Here is a 22,235-nt window from a genome sequence, read left to right as displayed (position 1 = left end):
ACACCTGGAACCATCCTTTACATAGCAACCTCCATCTCTCCAAGCCCGGTGCAGTGGCTCACACCAGTAAATCCCAGGACTCTGGGAGTCCAAGGCAGGAGGACTGCTTGAGGCCAGGAGTTTGAGATCAGCCTGAGCAACGAAGGGTGACCCCATCTCAATATATATATATATATATATATATATATATCTGAGGGGAAATTAAAAAAAAAAAAATCTTCCTGGGTAGCTGGAGCTGGGATTCCCAGAGTCAGGGACATTCCTAAGTACAGAGAGAAGACAGTGGCATAGCCAAAGAGAATTTGACCATGCTGTGCCTGGTATACAGGTCTGTATTTAAAAAGTGATGGACTAGGAAACAAGGCCTTTGGAAAGGTTCCTCTGTGAAGCATCTGAGTGTAGCCTTTTATGCTTGATGGCTTTAATCAGAATTATATTTTGACTTTGAGAAACCAGCCCACACAGTCCATGGCTCTCAAGCCCCAAAGCAGAGAAGCCCAACAGGTGGCCAGCAGTGAGTAGTAGAACCTCACCTTCTGCAGTGCCAGCATCTCCACCCCGACCTTTGTCTCTATCCCTTCACCCACACAGTCACTGTGGAGATGACCATTTGACCAGATTTGGGAGCCCCCAAGCAGAAGAAAGGCTGCAGGGGACCTGGGAAAGCAGCCTGGGAGTATGTGTGCAGGTGGGACCCATCATTCACGCTATAGAAGGAGATCTCTCCAGCCTCAAAGTCCAGGAAGATGCCCATGTGGGTGGGTGGCTCCGTCAGCGTCACAGGAGTGGGGGTGGCCATTGTGGTGCACAAGAACTTCTTTCCCTTGGACAGCTGCACCACCCAGAATCCATTTTCCGGGGACTTGGGAACCCTGTCTTTCCGGCTCACATTGTCTCTGCACACACCCAGGGCCCACAATGCGTCCCCAGTGAGGTTCATACCCACCTCCCAGTAGTGTCTCCCTGAGGAGAAGGTCTTCTGGCCCACAACACAAGGGTAGGCCACAAATCTGTCCTTGTTGGAGAACTCACTGCTTTCAGGCAGGGAACTTAGGTAGCGCCTCTGGCGGCTCTCATACAAGAGGAGGTAGGGGTATGCTGAGTTGGGATCAGGCACCACATCCTCTGCAGATAGAGCCAGGATGGTGGGGAGACATGGGTGCCCTGTTCAGGGCCAAGGGCAAGAGAGCCCTAGCAGTGAGGCAGGGTGGAGCAGAGGGTGGCTCATGGTTGAATGATCCATAAACTCCCCAGAGGACCCCTTCCACCGAGTCTAGCCATGAATCTGAGGTTCCCTAATGGTCCTGCATCCCACCTGTATGGGTGCAACATTGGTGTTGATAAAGAAACATGCTAGGGGTGGGAAGCTATTTGGGAGCTCAGCAAGCTTCATTCAACAAATGGAACCACCACAGTGAATATCCAGTAACAATCAAAGATGAGGTGGTGCAGTAGGAGGACCCTTCCCAGCCCCAGTTGGCAGTTCTTCCCCAATGTGTGGCTTCTGAGGCTGGGGCTTGGGGTGGGGCATTACTGAAAATCCAGGGCCAAGAGTTGTGGTCCTGGGCTCTCACTTACCTTGGAAACTTTTCAGCATCTCTATCTCTCCAGGCACTCTGCACACAGTCCTGAGTACCATTGGGGGGACAACCTCTGGGTACTGCACGCTCAAGCTGTTCTTCATCCAGTGGACACAATCTCATTGTCCCCTCTGGCCCTGCCTGGAGCCCTCCCTTACCCGCCTTTGCCACCTCCACCTTGGGTGACCACATACCTGCTCAGTGGGTCCTTGATATTCTGCAGACAGAGACAGAGGGAGGAAAGGGTATAGAAGGGCCAAGCTCTAGGCCCACCCCCAAAATTGTCAGTGCTGTTTCCTGTCTGCTTCCTTGTACTCCCTCCCCAGCAATCAAGTAACATCCTTGCCAGGGTGCTTCTGAGCTTTCTCTGCCACACCAGGCTCCCACGCCCACTGGAGACCCTGGTGCTTAACCTAAGCCTGGGTCATCCTCTCAACCCAAGGTCCAGCTGGGCAGTACAGATGGGAAAGAGCAGTTACAGGCTAAAAGGCTCTTCTACCCTTCGAGGCACATTAGCAGGAGACACTAACCTTGTGGAGGATGTGGAGAAATGAGGATGAGGGCTGCAATTGTGCTTGGGTGTGGTTTGGGGCCATAGAGGGGATAAGATAACAGACCAAGCCACTTGGGCATTTTCTGGAGCCTCCTTAGGAGTCTGTGGAATTCCCAAACACCACTGTTAACATCCCTAGCCTGGGAAGCTATAGGGATTTCTGTTTTCCAGTGGCCATTTCTCTGGTTTCTGGAGCAGGATCCTAAGTCTTGGTATGGGAATCTCACAGAGATGACACGCTCAGGCCCTCTGCTCATGAGAGCAGCCACCTACCAACTGCACAGCGCTTAAACCAACTCACTGGGTTGTGAACAAGGCTTTTTAAAATATATATACAGAATCTTGCTGTGTCACCCAGTAGGAGTATAGTAGCATCACCATAGCTCACTGCAGCCTTGAATCCCTGGGCTCAAGTGATCCTCCTGCTTCAGCCTCTCAAGTAGCTAGAGCTATTCACTAGCACACCTGACTAAGAATTTTTTTTGTAGAGATGGGGTCTTGCAATGTTGTTCAGGCTGGTCTCAAACTCCTGGCTTCAAGTGATCCTCCCACTTCAGCCTCCCAAAGTACTGGGGTTACAGGCATGAGCCCCCTTGTAGCCAGGCTGCTTTATAACAGATGAGAAACTATTCAGGGTGAAAGGCATACCTACATGTATAACTTTGACCCAATCAAAAAGTATGTAAATAAAATATCTGAACCCCCTAACATTATGAAATTAAAAAAAAAAAAAAAAAAAGACTATTACCCAAAGTTAGGGCAACTGGTGAATCTATTATCCAGGACAAAACCACAGGGTGTCAGGATCCCATATAGTAACTGTACTATACATGGGATGTCTGTTGTTGAAGTGGTCTCCTTGTGGGACTTTGTTTTGGTAGCCTGTGCTAAGACACAGCCCTTCTCTGTCAGGCTGCATTTGGTCTATGAGCTCACGTCCTCATAGTGAATAAGCAACTTAGATAGGTGTGTGGTGGTGAGCACTGCTTCCCAACCCCAAAGGCCCTGCAATCCCTGCTGGCTGTACCTGCAGCATCTGGAGGGGCTCACGATGGCTCAGGTCCTCTAGCTGCAGCAGCAGCATCTCCAGGGAGTGGCCCTGTTGGGCCAGCAAGACCTTGTTCTCCTGAAGCATGGTGGCCGTCTCCTCCTCCTCCTTCTTTAGGGCCCGAAGAAGCCTGCGCTCTTCTTCCACCAGGAAGAGTCCCACCTTCTCAAACTCCAGCACGATGCGGTCTCTCCGTTTCTTCACCTTGTTCTGCAGGTGTGTGTGTGAGGGGTCACCCCAGCTGTTGTGAGGGGGTGGCTCAGCACCAGGATGCCAGCATATATCCTTCAGGCCCCTGGAGACCCAGAGAAAGCCAGCAACCCCAGCCAGGACAGGGAGCTTTAGGTGAGGACTGGTGTAACAACCCTCTGAGCCCCAAAGAGCAACCTCCACACATCCAAACATCCATTAAAAAAAAAAAAAAAACCTACAAAAAAACTAGGAGGATTCCCAGCAACCAATCAAAGGGCTTCAGACAACAGTATGAAAGTCCCCTCTGTATTAACCCTACAAGGAAAGTCACTCTGAAACAGAAAATTCTTTTTGATTTCTGTTTCTTTCTTCAGCCCTTTCCTGCCCATAAAGCTGATATCCTCTACTGAGTGCTCTTTCTCTCCCTCCCCTTTTTCTTTCTTTCCTTTCTTTCTCTCTGTTCTCTCTCTCTCTTCTTTCTTGAAACAGGATCTCACTGTCACCCAAGCTGGAGTGTAGTGGAGAGATCATACCTCACTGCAGCCTCCAACTTCTGGACTCAAGTAAGCCTCCTGCCTCAGCCTCCCAAGTAGCTGGGGAGGCTGTCACACTCATCTAATTTTTCTATTTTTTGTAGAGACAGGAGGTCTCTATGTTGTCCAGGCTAGTCTTGAACTCTTGGACCCCAATAGCCCCAGGTACCCACCTGCCACTCAGCTAAGATCTGTTCCTCCTTGGCCTGCAGCTTCCCTGTTTTGGACATCTCCTCCCGAAGGTATTCCATGTCCTTCTCCAACTTCAACTTTTTGGATGCAAAAAAATACCACAGGATTTGGGGTCAGCAGTGTCCACATCTCTCACCCAGTATCCAGATAATGCTCACTGAAGCTGCATCCACCCAGAGATCCTCTTTAGGAGAGGTGGGTGACCAAAAGACATCACTTGAGATTTTTTTCAGCTAAAAGCAATTAAAGAACAGATACAAGAATTGCCCCAATCTTTGCCTTTCTCTACCTAAAAGCAGGATAGGGGAGAATACCTAACAGTCTAGGTATTTCTCCCTAGACTAGGAGAAAGTGATGTTTTTAAAACTAAAGGCAGGAAGTCAAAAGCTTAGCAGTCTGTGTATCTCTTGTTTACTTCCTCCATCATGCTTCTTTGGGTCGTTAGTTCCTTTGTAAGGGTTCCTGAGTCATTTAAAACTTGTATTAAATAAGTTCAGATGCTCTTTCCCTGTTCATTTGTCTTAAATCAGTTTAATTCTCAAAGCTAGCCTAAAAACCCTAAAAAGGCAGAGATAAGGTTTTCTTCCCCTGAGTTGCCTAAGCCATAAAGTCTAGGCTTCCCTTGTCCTCCTGGACACTCCCTGCCTGGCCCCTGATGTGACCTACCTTGTACCCCTGCACAGCCTCATCCAAGGGCAACGCCCTGTGTAGGCGGTGCTCCTTGGCCTCCCTGCAGACCACACAGATGGGGCTCTGGTCCTCCTCACAGAAGAGCTTGAGGGGCTCCTGGTGCAGTGAGCACAAGTCCCGTTTCTGTAGGCCAGGGTGCTGCCGTGCCATCTCGGCCACCTTAGTCAGCAGCCGGTTGGGCCGCAGGTTCCTGTGGGGGGAAGTCTCCCTGCACTCAGGGCAAGAGAAGTTGCCCTTCCTCCTCCTGCGCCCCTTCTTGCCCTTGGCCTTCTCCCAGCTCAACTGGATGCACTCTCGGCAGAAGTTGTGTCCACACGAGGTCATCACGGGATCGGTGAAGTAGTCCAGGCAGATGGAGCATGTGGCTTCCTCCTTCAGTTTCCTGGCAAGTTCCACAGCGTCCATGGCTCCTAAGGAAACACCTCATGAGCCATGAACGCCCAACCCCACCATGCTCAGGCTCGTGCAGGCCACCCACATAGTATTAACCACTTCCTCTAAGACCTCCCTTTACAGTTGGGGACTAAAACCAGGGTCCAGTTAGGGGGTCATAGCTGTCATTGAGACAAAAAGCCTCCCTGGCCACTGTTCTCAGGCCCCTCCACCCCAGTTCTTCAGCCCTGTCTTTGCAGTGCCCTACTAAGTCACAGCCACTGGATATCTGCTCAACTCCTGTCTGCCACGGTTGAGTTCTATCTAAGTGCTTGCCCTGTCTTTCTGGAAAAGCCTGTTTGGTCAGTATAGGGAGAACCCCCTCTCCTAGGAGTCCCTGTCCCTCTTCACCCATTGATGGGCGTGCCATTGCTGCTGCCACTGCCAGCTAGGATAGAAGATTATCTGGGTCTCTCCCCTAGTGCAACACCCAAGGCTTGAATAAAGAGCCTTCTAACAAATGGCAGAATAATTACTTAATAAAACCTCTCCATACGCCAAAGGAAAAGGAAACTGTCAGAGGAAAAAAGCATTCTTCCATCAGGGAGTGATAGTTCAGAGCAGAAAAGACAAATATGTGTGCACGTGGACTCACACACAGTACACATGTGCACAGACAAATGCACACAAAAATATACCCATGCATATGTGCACATGCATGTATGAACACACAATCGCATGTGCACACCCATACTTACACACTATGCACAGCAGCACACATACAACTAGGACACAGGCCTAGATGTAAACACACATAAACATGCATGCACGTGCACACAGACAAGCACCCTCTGATTCTGAGTTACACCTCCACAAACTGGAGGCGCACCGCGTTCACCTGTCTACTTCTCAGGGATGCTAAGGGGACCCTCCGGGTTAGAGGGGGGGATTTGAAAATGTGTCTAAACTCCTAGCATGACCTTTGCCCTCTCTCATTCTGTAATCCCCTAAAAGCGCCGGCGTCTAGGGATTTCCTTGATGTACTGAGCTCTGCCTCGCGTTAATCTCAAAGCTGCCACATCCCACCCACTTGGTGCCTGTCCTGTCCTTGGGGACCCCCAGGAGCGCACCGCTGCCCGCCAGGACAGAGCAGAATCAGGGCCTGCGTCCTGTGGGCTCTGGGCAGCTAACGCCCCGAATTATCCTTCAGTGGATGCGGGGCTCGTCCAGGGGACTCGTGGTCAGTCGGGCCTGCAGTTCCCACGCTGCCCCTGTCCAAGGCCGGCCGGGCGTTGGCGGAGGAAGCCGGCACTGGCCGAGTCTGCCCTGCGAGCCCGAGGCGCCACGGCCCGGCCGCGGGCGGCAGTGGAGGCTGGGGGCTTTGTGGCGTCAGTGGGGGAGGAGGTACGAGAGTGGGGGCGGGAGGAGGAGTGTAGCCTGCTGGGCGGGGGGCGGCGCTTCTCTAGAGAAGTAGGGGGTTGGTTGGTGGGGGTGGGGAAGGCAGCAGGTGGCGGGAGCCGGGGAGCGTTTACTCGGGGTAGGGCGAGGAAGTTACCTGCTGTCCAGCGAACAGGGCAAGAGTGGAGAACAGAGGTGAGGTGGCGTAGGGCGGGGCTTTCAGGGGAACAGCGGCGAATGTCTTTGGGAGGTCGGGACTGGAGCCGCTGCACTGGGGTTGGGGATGCCCGGGGCTGGCGAGACGGGTGCTGGAGGGGGCGGGGACTAGGTTGGCCTGTGCTGAGGGTTGAAGAGTTTGCCGGTAAGGGGGAAGTTTTCAGAAGGGGAGGAGGGAGGAAAGGGGGCAGGATCTTCGTGGTATGGGGGGGTCTGGGTAGAGGGGTGGGGGCGGGCTGGTGAGGACAGCCACAGTCAGTGGGGTGGGAGGTGCCATTGGAAGCTGGCTCCCCCTTGGGAGGAAATGCAGTGTGTCCGGAGCGGGCGCGCTGCTAGCCGCCTCCGCGTGGGTCCGAGTCTAGCTTGGAGTCACGAGGAGACAGCGTCCCACGCTGGGGGTGGACCAGGTTCGGGGGCGCAGGGAAGGTCCGGTACCCTGGGGCGGAGGAGGGGGTTCTTGCCAGCGCCCCGGGTAGTTTCGGCCAATATGCCGACCCCCCCCCCATCCTGACCCGGCCCACCTAGTCGCTGCGAGTGCTGAGAGTAATGGAGTAACATATGGGGAAGCTGAGGCTCGGGCCACGCGGAGAACCAGTAGCAGCAGCAGAGTTAAGCCATTTCTTTTCTTTTTTTTGCAGTTTTTGGCCGGGGCTGGGTTTGAAACCGCGTACCGGGCCAGCGCCGTACTCTTTTGAGCCACAGGCGCCGCCCGAGTTCAGCCATTTCTAAAGCGTGCCGGGGTAGACAGCTGGCCACGGATGTAGACGGTTGACTTCCCCTGGGCTCCTAGGCTGAGGTATTGTTTCTTCCAAGGTCTCTCCTTGCTGGCAATCACAGGGACTGAGTCTGTGCACTGGAAGGGTTGAGCGTGCTCACACAGACTGGATTAGTGCTAATTCCAGTTTACCCCCTCCCCTCCACCCCGTTTGTAGTTTACATCAGTGAAGGAATTGCACGCTGAGGGTTTCCTTCAATTTAGAATATAGACCCAAGGATTAGGCAAAAAATATATTTAATTTAATCTGTAAAGCACCCAAATCAACATTTCGCTCTATTTGTCTCTGGCCTGTTGTTTTGTCTTGGCTGAAGTTTTTTGTTTTGTTTTGTTTTAAAGTAAACCCTGGACAACAGCCATTTCACCTCTATAAACTTCCTTTGGCCTTTGGTCCATATTCAGATTTCACTGTTTACCTCAAAAGTATTCATTGAAGGCCATCGTGGTGACTCACACCTGTAATTCTAACACTCTGGGAGACCTAGGAGACAAGGATCCCTTGAGCTCAATTTGAGACCAACCTGAGCAAAAGCAACACTCTGTCTCCACTAAAAATAGAAAAATTGCCTGGTTATGGTGGTGTGCACCTGTAGTCCCAGCTCAGGAATCTAAGGTGGAAAGATTGCTTAAGCCCAGGAGTTCAAGATGTTCCCTGGGCCATGGTAACTCATCTTGGCTCAGAATAATTTGGCAGAATTTGATTTTTCTATCACAATTTGCATTAACACCCTCATGTCAGAGGTCTCTAGCCCTGCAGCTTCTCCAGCCCTGATTCCTGTTTTGCATTTTGAAACAAGATAGAGGAAACCTTGTCTTTTTTAACCAGATGCAACACTTCAAATAGTTGAAGGTCCAAACCTTACTCCCTGACCATCAGGTTGTCCATTCTTCAGCCCTAATATCTACATGGCTGCTACCATTTCTTACAGAATGGTTTAACCTGGTTTCCAGACTTCTCACTAACACGGTTTTCTCTGTAGTCAGCACAGAGCCTGTATCTGTCAGGGTTTTGTTACAGTGACAAACAGCCCCAGATCCCTGAGGCTCATCACAGCAAGGGTGTTTTCTCACACTCACAACATGAGCGTGATAGGCCTTGTAGGGGAGAGGAAAAAAAACTTACTTTTGTCCTCTTATATTCTATGAATGGGGTCTGAAAATTAAACCACCACTACCACCACCACCAATAACAACAACAAAAACAGATAATGGAGGGGAAAATGGCATACACATTATCATCATACGTTTTTAATTTTATATGCTCAGGGTCTTTACAGAAAAGAAGTGAAAACCTAAAGACGCTTATCAATAGAGAAGGCACTGACTCAAATCCACGTAACACACCTTTTTCTTATTTAAGGAGCTTTTCTTGGCCACCTCCCATAAAGGCCCTCACCTCTGTTTTGTGGTTCAGGGAACTGCAGTGTTTATACCTGAAGTCAAAGATGCTTCTTTTTTTTTTTTATAGAGACAGAGCCTCACTTTATCACCCTCGGTAGAGTGCCGTCGTGTCACACAGCTCACAGCAACCTCCAACTCCTGGGTTTAGGCGATTCTTTTGCCTCAGCCTCCAGAGTAGCTGGGAGTACAGGCGCCAGCCACAACGCCAAGCTATTTTTTTGTTGCAGTTCGGCCCAGGCCAGGTTTGAACCCACCACCGTCGGTATGTGGGGCCAGCGCCCTACCCACTGAGCCACAGGCGCCACCCTCAAAGGTGCTTCTTGAAATTTACTCTTAGATATTTTATTCTTTGTGATTTCCTTATCTCTTGTGTATATAGCCTCCCCTGTTCAGTGGCTGACTGACTAGACCCCCTCTTGGCCAAGAGGATCCCCTAAAACTGAGTTGCTAGCCACGAGAAAGGTGCTGCCTTTCTCATCATGCCTCATGATGTCCCATACCCTTCTCAGAGATGTCTTTTGTGACTCATTAACAGGTTTAAGGCTATGCAAGACATACCTGCGGGTCCTCAGTATACGCAGGAAACCAAACTGCAGTTTGTCTCTGATTAACAGACTACCTTATCATACCTTAAGCATTCTTTTTCACTGACTCTTGGTCTATTAGAACCTTTCAGCCAGTTGTCAATGGAAGAATCTTTAAACCCACCTATAACTTGTGGGCCCTGGTTTTGAGATGTCCTTATCTTTTGGGGTCAAAACAACCATGTATTGATTTCCGTATATGCCTTCCATGTATTGATTTATGATTTTACCAGTAATTCCTGTTTCCCTGAAAGCTATACACGAACCTGTAACCCCAACACTGCGAGTCCGTTTGCTCAAGGCTTCTTGTGTGTGATTCTGGGTAATGGCCCTCAAATTTGGCTCAGAATAAACCTCTTTAAATTATTTTACAGAGTATAGCTTCTTTTCCATTGACATAGGTTATTAAATACTTGTTTTTCTCATATTAATACGACTTTTTTTTTTTTTTTTGCAGTATTTTTTTTGGCTGGGGCTAGGTTTGGGGCTGGTGCCCTACTCCTTTGAGCCATAGGCACCGCCCATTAATATGACTTTTCTTAAGGAAGTCCCAGTGAAGAACTATGAAGGGTTGAGAGAATATTATTCTTCCTCCCCTAACATAGTCATTGGAACAGGGGTCACCAACTCTCAAAGCTTTAAATAAACAGATCCAGGAAATACAGTAAAAGTAGAGTTTATTTAAGCATGAAGTTTGGAGGATAGAAGTCAGTGTTCCAAGTGGGGAAATTTGGGACTCATTTATGTAGATAAGGTTTGGGAAACTTAAGGCTAGCACACAAGGCTAGAATATAATTATAGTAATCTGATTAAGTGGGATGTCATTCTTTCTGGGAAATGGATATTTAACATTCCACATTGGGGGTGTAACAGTATGGGTCTTTTGAGTTAGGTGCAAGATAAACTCTCATAAAATTCTAAGCCCCCCTGCTAACTGAATGCATCCCTTCCTGGCCAAGAGAACTCCAGAAAAACCTTAAAACTGCATTCCTAGCCATAAAGGGAAGGGAGGTCTTACTTGCCTAGTATAGAATTTAGAGTTTAGACACAACTGACTAGCTTTAATGTTAAAACAGATCATAAGACTGACTTTTTGTGACAATAAGGTACTAAATTATTAACAGACTCTAAGGGCCATGCTTTAAATCATTTCAATCAACATTTATTTTTTTTTTCTTGGTTTTTGGCCGGGGCTGGGTTTGAACCCGCCACCTCTGGCACATGGGACTGGCGCCCTACTCCTTGAGCCATAGGCGCTGCCCTAAATCAACATTTAAATCACCTGCATGCCATCAGTCTGCTCAGCAGATCACTTGAGTTAGTATATTGCAGAATGTCTGTGATTAACAGACTTCTTTTCTTTAATATAAAACATTCTAAGCCTTTAGACCAGCGGTTCTCAACCATTTGTAACAACGGGGCAATTAGGAAGGTTGAGAACCACTGCTTTAGACAAAGCTTTATTTCTTGAACCAATTATAAATCGAAGAATCTTTGAGCCCATCTATATCACCAATAAAACTCTCTCTTCTATTACTTAACTATCTTAGTGGTCTTTTGGATGACATAGTTTAATAAAAAGATTTGGTTCTGTCCCCAGACACAGAGCTTTTCTGAAACTCTCAGGATTTCCTGAGAGATAGGAGTGTCTTTTGTTATTCATAAGGCACCTCTTCCCATCACACCAGGGTCTAAGCTACTGAGGTGATTCAGGTGGAGACCCTGGATAGTCTCAAGAGGAGGCTGGTTACAGAAAGACCAAATAATAAGAGGGTTGGAACTTTTCACATTACACCCTGCTGCAAATCCAGGAAGGGGAAAGGGGACCAGAGGTTATACTCTACAAAGAGCCTTAAACAAAAAGATTCAATGAGTTTCTGGCTTGATGAACACATTGAAGTGCCCCAACTCCATAGGGATAGAAGTCCCTGCTCTGGGAATCCTTCTGGACCTTGCCTTATGAACTGCTTCATCTGGCTGTTCCTTTGTATATTATCCTGTATGATATACTTGTAAATATAGGTCAAGTGTTTTCTTGAATTCTGTGATGTTTCTCTTCTTTGAAGGGCATGGATCCCATCCAAGAGGGCTCCACTCTCATGACCTAATCACCTCCCAAAGCCCCCCACCTGTCAATCCTGTTGGGATTTCCTGTCAAGCCCCATGCATGTAAAAAATATTAACATCAGTAAAATTTGTATGCCTTTCTCCTATTAATCTGTCTTTTGTCAGTTTAATTTGCAGATCCCAGTTACAAAACATAAGAGGATAGAGGAAAAAATTTTTTGTCTTCTACAGTTAGACTTCAGAGATAGCTGCCAGGTCCTTGAGGATATAACCCTTAGGTCTGAAACTGAAAAGAGGTTTGTTTGGCCTTTTAAGATTTAAAGATATTTCAGAAGGACAGAGGAAAATTCTGAAAGAAAGGTAGAAAAATATATTACCTGAATTTCAAAAGGGAGAATTAAGCTCTTATTTTTAATTTTTATTTTGTCCTTATACCCAAAGTTTCCACCTGCCCCCCGAACATTAAGTATTCATTAAATATTTGTTAAAATACTGCATCAGGTTAAGACGTTCATTATTAATGCTTTTTAAGGGACTCCCAGTGCTCCTTCCTAATAAAGCAATTGGCAGTAGCCTTAATATCCCCTAAAGGGAAAACTATAAAATCATTAAGATAAATCAGATAGCTCTCATGTGTCCTAAAAATTGTTAGGTATAGAGGATTGAACATCATGCCTGGTATAACAGTCACCAATTTCAGAACTCATCTGAGGAACTGCTGAGAAAAAGACAATTTCCTGGCAAGCATTGAAATCTCTTATAACTTGGAAGGCAAGCCACCAAGTAACTCAGTAATCCTGGAGGAGCAAAGATGGGTCCTGTTAAGCATTTTATGGCAGTTTCTTGAAGAATCAATGAAGGAAATTGCATGTAGTCTTTTTGGAAATCATTTTCTTGAGTACATAACTTTTTAGCACCTTTTGTTTACCCATATGAGATCATTTTCTTGAGCAACATGCCTCTAAAACACATGGTCCCTGAGCACACAGCCCCTGCATGTCTTTGCTTAGTAATCTTTCCACCTATTATGTATCTTCTCAGTAAAAGGACTCTGCGAGAAGTGCCCAGGGCTATCTTGCAACCATGGTTAGCCTCACCTCTTGCAGCTCGTTCTATCAATCCGTGTCTCTTGTGATCATTTATGCAGTTGCGACAGGTTTTATAAAAGGCAGGTTGTAGAACAACATATATAAAGTCACCATTTGGTAAAATCATTAAATGAGCACCATCAGTCTACTTTGTATTGTTGGGACACTTGTTTCAAAGTGCAGGGCACATGGGTCATCAATGCTGGTGACTGCTAGATAAACTAAGTTTTAGGACAGTGCACCCCTCATGAATTTTAGGGTTGGGGTTTCTCAGTGTTGATTTCACTTAAGCTGAGTTAATAATACACCATAGTGGCTGGATTTCTCACATGTAACCAGCCAGGTTTCTACCCTAACTGGAAATACACAGAGTGATTTAACACACACAATTTGCAGGATTTTCAAACTGGAGATAGGCCAGTAGCACATACCGCCCCTCCCCCACCCCTCGCCACACACACACACACACACACACACACAAACACATTTTTAGCCATCCTTTGAATCTAATAGGAGATGGGCCAAATTATCAGACCTAACTCACGGGACTTCCAAAATAATTGGAGACAGACTAACTTAACACACAACTATCTGAACTTCTAACTGAAGACAGGCCGAGGTCACAACACACATAGTTGCTGGCCTTGTAACCTAACAGAAGATAGGTTGTAAGTTAATGCAGACTAGCTGGATCAGTAAACAGGCTGAATTTTCTCTCTCTCTCTCTCTCTCACACACACACACACACACACACACACACACACACACGAACTGGGCTTGTAACCTAACTAGAGGTGGGCTGAGCTAACTATATACATGACTAGCCAACCTTCCAACCTAATTAGAGATAGGACAAGTTAACACACAAAAACACACCCTTAGCATTCTTCTAATCTAATGAGATAAGCCTATGTAACATCCAGGACTAGCTAGACTTCAAACTAGAGGTAAGCTAAGATAACACACAACTCACTGGACTTCCCAATTTAACTAGTGGTAGGTTGAGAATTAACAATATTGGCTGGGCAATTAACAACATTGGCATGCCACCTTGGGAGGCCAAGGCAGGTGGGTCACCTGAGCTCAGGAGGTCCAGACTAGCCTCTATTAAAAATAGAAAAATTAGCCTGGCAGTTGTGTTAGGCACCTGTAGTCCCCACTGCTTGGGAGGCTGAGCCTGGGGCAACAGTGAGACTTTTTTTTTTTTTTTTGGACACAGTCTCATGTGGTCACCCTTGGTGGAGTGCGGGGACATCTTAGCTCACAGCAACCTCAAACTCTTGGGGTCAAGTGATTCTCTTGCCTCAGCCTCCCAGGTAGCTGGGACTACAGGCACCTGCCATAGCACCTGGCTTTTTTTTTTTTCTTTAGAGACAAAGTCTCACTTTATCACCCTTGGTAGAGTGCTATGGCATCACAGTTCACAGCAACCTTCAACTCCTGGGTTTAGGCAATTCTCTTGCCTCAGCCTCCAGAGTAGCTGGGACTACAGGCGCCTGCCACAACGCCCGGCTATTTTTGTTGTTGCAGTTTGGGGCCAGCGCCCTACTCACTGAGCCACAGGCGCAGCCCGCACCCGGCTATTTTTTTAGAGCTGAGGTCTCACTCTTGGTCAGATTGGTCTCGAACTCATGAGCTTAGGCAATCCACTCGTCTCGGCCTCCCAAGTGCTGGGATTACAGTCGTGAGTCGCTGTGCCTGGCCCAAGACTTTCAAAAAAGAAGATAAAGAGAATTAACAATGCAGATTATTAGCTGGATTTGTAAATACGCTGAGTGAGGCACAAACAAATGGACCCCTAGTCGGATTTGTAATGTAACTAGAGACTGAGGTAACTTGGCTAGCTAGCCAACCTTCCAAGCTAACTCCAGATGGGGGTGAGGATATACGTATATCCTTCCACAGCCCTGGCCTACCCCAGACCAACTCTATACAGTGGGTGTTTTCCTGTATTGGCCACAACCAACAGATGCGAATATAGAGCTGCGGCAGAGTGGAAGCCAATCAAAATGCCGCCTGCCATCGCGCTAACAATCAGCCAATGGAAACGTGGCAAGCACCATGTCTGGTGACCTCTGGCAGCACATATACACACACATACACACCCTCATCCAGATATTTAATCTAGTGGGATACGGGCCAAGCTCACAAACTCATTGAACCCAGACAAACTGGATTTGGGGGCATATGTAGGACTTATAACCTAATAGAGATAGATAACTTCCTTACCTCCCCAGTCAGGTGAGTGAAAGGAGTGGAAACCCCGGAACCCTGACATGTTACTGCCACTTACGTGACCAGGTAGGTGGCTCTGAAAAGAGCCTTTGGGGTGAATGAGTTGGTGGCTATGGATGCCTGCGGAGCTTAGGCCCGCTCCCCGCGGATGCGGCGTGCCAGCTGGATATCTTTGGGCATGATGGTGACGCGCTTTGCATGGATGGCGCACAGGTTGGTGTCCTCAAAGAGCCCCACGAGGTATGCCTCGCAGGCCTCCTGTAGCGCCATCACTGCTGAGCTCTGGAAACGTAGGTCGGTCTTGAAATCTTGCGCTATTTCGCGAACCAGCCGCTGGAAAGGCAGCTTGCGGATCAGCAGCTCCGTAGACTTCTGGTACCGTCGGATCTCACGCAGCGCCACCGTACCAGGACGATACCGATGTGGCTTCTTCACGCCACCAGTGGCCGGAGCGCTCTTGCGAGCGACCTTAGTGGCCAGCTGCTTGCGCGGCGCCTTGCCGCCAGTTGACTTCCGCGCAGTCTGCTTCGTGCGTGCCATAGCTCTAGTGTTACTGCTGCTATCACGAATGCGGCCGTCTATTAACTGCCAGCACACCACCTGTGGTGCCTTCTTTTATAGAGCCTGCTGTGTTCCCATTGGCCACCCTCCGTGTGGCGTGATGGCGGGCTGCGCACTGATTGGCCCCCACTCTGCAGCCTGTCTTTTATATTTGCTCGGGTTGTGGACACCGAGGTGAGCACACACAGTACAGATGTTAGGGTAGGCCAAGGAGAGGCAGGAGGTCACAAGAGCCCTCAAGTCCTCTCAGCGCTCCACTTTTTTTTTTTTGTTAATTTATTTATTTTTGCAGTTTTTGGCTGGGGCTGGGTTTGAACCCACCACCTCCAGCATATGGGGCTGGCGTCCTATTCCTTTGAGCCACCCTCAGTGCTCCACTTTCCTTCCTCCCCAGCCTGGAGGGGATGGGGAGTACCTTCCAGAAGCCAGCATTCCCCACTCCACCTTTATAGGTGACAATGATTGGTTTTCCCAAGGAAAACAGCCAGGGTTAAAGGAATTCCCTTTAGCAGGTCACCCTTTATGACCTGCAAAAACTCTGTCTGACTCAGATGAGATTTAGAATGCTGAAGAAGGCAAAAATATGCATTTCTGGCATATTAACTTTTTTTTTTTTTGAGACAGTTGCACTTTGTCTCCCTCAGTAGAGTGCAATGGCATCACAGCTTACAGCAGCCTCAAACATAGATGGGACTACTAGTGCCCGCCACAATGCCCAGGTATTTTTTTTTTTTTTGAGACAGAGTCTCACTTTGTCACTCCCAGTAGAGTGCTATGACATCACAGCTCACAACAACCTCAGATCCTGGACTCAAGCTATTCTCTTGCCTCAGTCTCTGGAGTAGCTGGGATTACAGGTGCCCACCACAACATCCGGCTATTTTTAGAGGTGGAGTCTTGCTATAGCTTAGGCTGGTCTCAAACTCATGAGCTAAGGCCATCCACCCCTCTCAGCCTCCCAGAGGTGCTAGGATTACAGGCATGAGCCACTGCACTTGACCTATATTAACTGTTTTCAATTAAAGGCATTGAAAAAAAACAAATAACAGCAGATGCAAGAAGTTTATGCTAAAAAGCAGATGAAATGCCCCTATGAAAGATGTGCTCCTCACACTAGAAGGAAAATAATGTTCTTATCCTCAAGGACAAGAAGTGGAAACTGCTGTGGTTTGGATGTTTGCCCCCCAAACCTCTGTTGAAACTTGATCCCTAGTGTTGGAGGAGGGTCCTAGTGTGAGGTGTTTGAGTCCTGGAGGCTGATCCCTCATGAATAGATTAATGCTCTGGCTAGGAACTCACAATGAGTGAGCTCTTACCCTGTTTCCCAGACAGCTGGTTGTTAAAAGAGCTTAGCACCTCCCTCCCTTCTCTCTCTTGTTTCCCCTCTGACCATGGATTCTCTGCACATGCCAGATCCCCTTCCAGCATGAGTGGATTCAGCCTGAAGCCCTAATCAGGAAATGCTGGTGCTGTGCTTCTGGTACAGCCTGCAGAACCCTGAGCTAAACAAACCCTCTTTCTTTATAAATTAGCCAGCCTCAGAGATTGCTTTAACAACTCTAAACTTAAACATAGAAGCTAAGGAAAATCTGCACACATAAACTTTGTTAAACAAATTCTTTTTTTTTTTTTTTGAGACAGACTCTTGCTTTGTTGCCCTCTGTAGAGTGCTGTCGTATCATCACTCACAGCAACCTCAAACTTGGGCTCAAGCAATTCTCTTGCATCAGCCTCCTGCCACAATGCCTGGCTATTTTGTTGTTGTTGTTCTTGTTGTTGCTATTTGTATGTTTAGCAGGCTCAGGCCAGATTCGACCCCACGAGCCCTGGTGTATATGGCTGGCACCCTAACCACTGAGCTACAGATGCTGAGCCAACAAATCCTTATCTTCCTCATCTTTTACACGGTTCCCACTTTTTGTTCAACTTAGTATGTAAGTGCTTAGACCTAGTCACTTCTTCATCCAATTACCTGCCCTAGACCAAGCCCCTTTACCCAGTTACATTTCACAACTTACTAATCTTTGTCCACCTCGGTAGAAAGAAGTCAAATAAGTGATTTGACTCTGCTTCTTGGGGTGTTCATTTCCTTATGAGGGTTCCTGGGAGAACCCTGTATTAATAGAACTTGCATTAAGTAAATTTGTATGTGTTTTTCCTATTCATCTGTCTTAAGTCAGTTTAATTCCTGGGCCCAGCCTGGACCCTAAGAAGGTAGGAGGTGGAATTTTAGAATGCTGTTCGTTGACTCATGATGACAGATGCAAACACATTGTTTTGGTCCATTCTGTGCTGTTACAAAGGAGTGTCTGAGGCTGGGTAATTTATTTTTAAAGGGGGTTTATTTGTCTCATGCTTCTGCAGACCATGTAAGAAGCACAGCACCAGCATTTGCTTCTGGTCAGGACCTCAGGCTACTTCTACTCCTAGAAGGAGGGGAAGGGGACCTGCCATGTGCAGAGATCACATGTGAGAGAGAAAAAAAAGAGAGAGGGGACAGAGTTCTTTTCAACAACCAACTCTCATAATAGAGCAAGAACTCACTCACCCCCACTTGAGAGAAGGCACTAATCTGTTCTAGAGGGATCAGCCCCATGACCCAGACATCTCCCATCAGGCTCCACCTCCAACATTGAGGATCAAATTTCAACATGACATTCAGTGGAGACAAAGAAACCATAACTGAACCATAGCACCTTTCAAATTCTCATGGTTGCCTTATCAATGATTACCTGAACTGCTTGTCCTCAGTGAATCAATCCAAACAAGATGCTGTTTGAGGCCATGTGCAATGGCTCATGGTTGTAATCCCAGCACTTTGGGAGGCCTGGGTGGGGGGATAACTTCAGGCCAGGAGTTCCAGACCAGCATGGGCAATATAGTAAGACCCCATCTCTACCCCCAAAATAGAAAAAATCAGCCAGCATGGTGGCACACGTGTATAGTCCCAGCTACTCAAGAAACTGAGGGACGAGGATCACGTGGGCCTAGGAGTTAGAAGCTGCAGTGATCTGTGCTTGGGCCACTACACTCCAGCCTGAGCAACAGAGTGAGATCCCATTTCTTAAAAAAATGAGAAGAAAAAAAAATAAAAAGATGCTATTTGCCCAACCTTCGTTCAGCTTCTCTAGTCTTCCAGGGTCCTAATCTTTGGCCTCTCCTGGAACAGGCCAGCCTCTGGGGTAAGCATCCTCAATTCTCCTGTCCCCTTAGGCACCCTTCTTCCCATTTCTCCAGACCCAGTCTTCCCAGCACCATTCCCTCTTTCCTATAAAGAAAAACCTTCTTTGCCTTTCCTTTGAGAGCTGGCAAACCTCAAAGTCAGAGCTTTCTTCCTGTTGTGGTAGTCTAGCATCCCATATTGCAGTGTTCTTCTGAATAAAAGTCTCTCCTTACTATGTCTGGTTTGGTTATTTATTATCCAAGACAGGGTTTAGGGTTCGTTGCCCAGTCTGAGTGCAGTAGCTTGATCACAGCTCCCTGTAACCTCAGACTCCTGGGCTCAAAGATCTTGCTTCAGCCTCACAAGTGGCTGGGACTTTAGGTGCCTGCCACCGTGCTTGCTAATATTTTAACTTTGTTGTTGAGATGGGGTCTTGCTATGCTGCCCAGGTTGGTCTGGAACTCCTGGGCTCAAGTGATCCTCCTACCCTGGTCTCACAAAATGCCAGGATTATAAGTGTGACTCATGATCCCCAGCCTGCAATGTCCTTTTGAATAACATTCTTTTTGTATTAAGACTGGATTTTTTATTTGACAGTGGTTGTCACACAGAAAACCTGCTGCCTTCCTCTTGTTGCATCTGGTTGGCTAAGCAGACAAGACAGAAGGATCCCAGGAAGATAGTCCTCTGATGAAGCCAGCCCAGGCTTGCTCTTGGTGATATGATGTAAGGTGTGACCTGGCCAAGCCTGGCCAACCCTTTAACTGGCTGCAAGGATTTGGGCGCATTGTTCGATCTTCCCAGAGCTACAACTCAGGACAGGAAGTGGATAGACTCTCCAAGTATCCCTCGGATTACTGGGGCTATGGAAGGATGGATGGATGACAGATTCGAGTCATCATCTGTGACCTCCATGTTAGCATCCAGAAGGGAACCCTTTCTGCCTCATGAGTCGAGCTGCAGAGGGCTCTCTGGGGGAAGTGACAAACCCGGCCAGCTTTCTGAGAGCATGTTGGCCCTGCAGAGACTCTTAGGTTTGGGGCACGTGTCTGTGGCCTCAATTTTCTCTCTTTCATGAGAAGTTTAGTTTTGTTTTGAAATTGTCAGGGGCTTTGAGCCCCAGTGCCCCAAACATAGGACAGGATACCACTTGGTTCTACATACCTGAACACATGCTTGCATGTATGCACATGTGTACACATGCACACACACACACCCCGAACACAAAATCACAGAATTAGGAACTGCCTGAATGTGTATTCAGCCACCTCCCCTGTGAAGACTTGAGACCATAATTTATACTACATGCAAAATCTCTTTTTAGGTATATCAGTTGTATAGTTATTTTCTTGATCTCAATCATTTAGTTCCAAGGCGTCATAACCCTCAGGCACCAAGGCCTAGAGAAAAATGTCCCCTGAAAATAATTTTCCAAGAGGAGAGATTCCTCTGTACACTCAAGAGGGTGTCAGATTCCTCCCCCCACCCAAGGAATTGGTCTGCCCAGGACACATGCATTTTATAGGTTAGTTCATGTTCACTGTGCACATACGTATGGCGCCAATCACTACTTGACGTCCATGCTGTGTCTGAGGGAAGCCATGCTCTCTGTTCACTGCCTCTGTGTGTGCAACTGAGGAAATAAAGGGTTGTGTGCCCTGTTTTATAAGGTTCTTTGGGATTTTGGAGTCCTGTGTGGTTGGTGTTTTTGCATCTTCTCCATGAGCAAATTGTTTCCATAAGCAAACATGCCTCATCATCTTCAATTTAAAAACTCCCTTTTCTCCTCTGCCTAGGTAACAGTAAGCCTGGCACTTGGCTCCTCTCTGTAAGGGCTGAGTGGGAGTTTCACAGGAATAAGGGCTTCTGCTACATAAGGGATAAGTGGTGCACAAAGTAATAGTGAGACCTGCCTTCAAATGGGACTTCCCAAGCTATGTGCACACTAAGGATATTAGGAAAAAAGTCTTTCTCTCCTATCCAATGCACCTTCCAACTGGTGCCCCAATTCTCTGGCCCTCTTTGCAGGAAACACCTCAAAAGCCTCTTACGTATTGACCATTTCCAAGTCCTGCCCTCCCACTCTGCAGGCCTGTGTTCCACATGAGTTAAAAAAGATGCCAGGAAGAGATGTTGTTCAGCACTGAGCATAAGGAGAACCCCAGTCTTCATCTTTTATAATACTTTCTTTTTTCTTTACTTCTATTTTTAAAATTTTCCTGCAAAACAAGTATTAATCTATCAATACAGTAAAACAGATTAAGGCAAATTTTTCTCAAAACATGTAAGATGAACTTTGATCCAGATCGGGTGCTCTAGAAGTAGCATTTTGTTTTTAAGGGGATTTTCTTTTCTTGTTCAGTTTGTAAAGATGGTAAGAATTCTCCCCACCGCACACCCTTTATTTGTCCCATGAACACCTCTGGAAGTCTGATAACACTTATAGATCCTGTCTCAGAAAGTTTTTAAAGACATAAAATTAAAAAATAAAACAATTACAAGAGAAATCAGTTACCTTAAAATGTTATGAAAACATGAGAGGATTGCTTGTGGCCAGGAGATTGAGGTCAGCTTGGGCAACGTAGCAAAACTCTGTCTTTACAAAAAAATTAAAAGCTTGCCCAGTGTGGTGGTAGCACTAGGTCCAGCTACTCAGGGAGCTGAGGCAAGAGGATCACTCTAGCCCAGGAGTTCAAGGCTGCAGTATGCTATAATTGCATCATCACACTCCAGCCTGGGTGACAGAATGGGACCCTATCTCTAAATAAAACTTTAAAAATTGCCTTGTTATAGAATGATTAATGTACATCTTTATGAATGTATTAAATAACATGTTCTGATGTGGAGCAACTGTATTATAACTACTGTCAATGCCAAGTAGTAAAGGGTGTTAAGAATCTTTAGATGTATTTGCCACAACTGTCCTATGATGTTATTCTGTTCTCCCTCCTCTTTTAACATATCAATTATACTTACTTTTTTTTTTTTCTTCGCCAGGGGCCGCTACCGGCCTCACACCGGTGAGGGCTAGGCCTCGATCAGAAGGACTTGGGTCCCCCCACGAGCAGCGCCGGGGATACTTACTTCTTTTTAAACTTTTTTATGGCTGCCCTAGAGTCTGCAGTAGGCTCTTACAACCAATCTAAGTCTACTTTCAAAGAACTAGTGTCCTTTACAGGTAGCATAGGTCTATTACACCAGAATACTCCTAATTCCTCCCTCACATCCCTCAATGCCAGGATTAAATCTCAGTCTCTTACTGGGCTGTCACTTCTCTGTATGCTATAATCACCCAGTCAGTTATTGCTATTATTACCTTTATTAGCTCCTTTAAGAATATAAGATAAATAAAATATTTCATTTTGATTTATTTACATATTTTTCTGATACGGTTCCCTTATTATCAGGAAACTGTCATTATCAAATTCCTCCCCAGAACAAGTACAGACTCTCTGCAGTGCCCAGACCATGCCTTTTGTCCCTTCTCGTGGTTGGTAAAGGGGTGGCATAGGAGCCTAATGTGTGATCGTGCAGAGCCAGGTCTGTGTGTGTTCACTGGGCCTTGCACAGGGTTTGGGCTAACCCAG

General features: G+C 47.1%; 2 protein-coding genes and 2 long non-coding RNA genes across 7 annotated transcripts; 2 read left to right on the top strand and 2 right to left on the bottom strand.

The window, feature by feature from the left end:
- Positions 1-404: 404 nt before the first annotated feature.
- On the bottom strand, positions 405-6,842 carry TRIM17 (tripartite motif containing 17). Of its 4 annotated transcripts, none has more exons than XM_053572297.1 (7): positions 6,716-6,842; positions 4,765-5,198; positions 4,080-4,175; positions 3,161-3,391; positions 1,775-1,797; positions 1,579-1,673; positions 405-1,125 (listed from the first exon to the last, which is right to left on the bottom strand). In XM_053572297.1, exons 2-7 carry the CDS (start codon positions 5,191-5,193, stop codon positions 572-574), a joined length of 1,428 nt encoding a protein of 475 aa, XP_053428272.1. In that variant the 5' UTR covers positions 5,194-5,198; positions 6,716-6,842; the 3' UTR covers positions 405-571. The 4 variants fall into 4 exon arrangements, with proteins under 4 accessions (XP_053428272.1, XP_053428274.1, XP_053428273.1 ...); XM_053572299.1 differs by having other exon boundaries at positions 1,579-1,628; XM_053572298.1 differs by lacking the exon at positions 6,716-6,842 and adding an exon at positions 6,291-6,468.
- Positions 3,279-4,740, top strand: LOC128572397 (uncharacterized). The gene is made up of 3 exons (XR_008376196.1): positions 3,279-3,399; positions 3,863-3,936; positions 4,119-4,740. It is a non-coding gene; the product is annotated as an uncharacterized LOC128572397 (long non-coding RNA).
- Positions 6,672-21,565, top strand: LOC128572398 (uncharacterized). The gene is made up of 3 exons (XR_008376197.1): positions 6,672-6,753; positions 7,413-7,570; positions 19,246-21,565. It is a non-coding gene; the product is annotated as an uncharacterized LOC128572398 (long non-coding RNA).
- H3-4 (H3.4 histone, cluster member) lies at positions 15,054-15,547 on the bottom strand. The gene has a single exon (XM_053572303.1). The coding sequence runs from the start codon at positions 15,462-15,464 to the stop codon at positions 15,054-15,056; it is 411 nt and encodes a 136-aa protein (XP_053428278.1). The 5' UTR covers positions 15,465-15,547.
- Positions 21,566-22,235: the final 670 nt, after the last annotated feature.

Source organism: Nycticebus coucang, chromosome 20 (genome assembly GCF_027406575.1).
Source record: "Nycticebus coucang isolate mNycCou1 chromosome 20, mNycCou1.pri, whole genome shotgun sequence".
In the NCBI taxonomy this organism is placed as follows: domain Eukaryota; kingdom Metazoa; phylum Chordata; class Mammalia; order Primates; family Lorisidae; genus Nycticebus; species Nycticebus coucang.
The sequence above is the reverse complement of the archived record's forward strand: the minus strand, read 5'-3'. Positions and strand labels throughout refer to the sequence as shown.

Bases quoted from the DNA above. Each gene is read 5' to 3' on its own strand.
- TRIM17 (XM_053572297.1), bottom strand. From the start codon at position 5,193: ATGGACGCTGTGGAACTTGCCAGGAAACTGAAGGAGGAAGCCACATGC. The intron at 3,392-4,079 runs GTGGGTACCTGG...ACACACCTGCAG, and splicing joins AGATCTTAGCTGAGTGGCAG to AACAAGGTGAAGAAACGGAG. The intron at 1,798-3,160 runs GTACAGCCAGCA...CTCTGTCTGCAG, and splicing joins AGCCCCTCCAGATGCTGCAG to AATATCAAGGACCCACTGAG.
- H3-4 (XM_053572303.1), bottom strand. From the start codon at position 15,464: ATGGCACGCACGAAGCAGACTGCGCGGAAGTCAACTGGCGGCAAGGCG.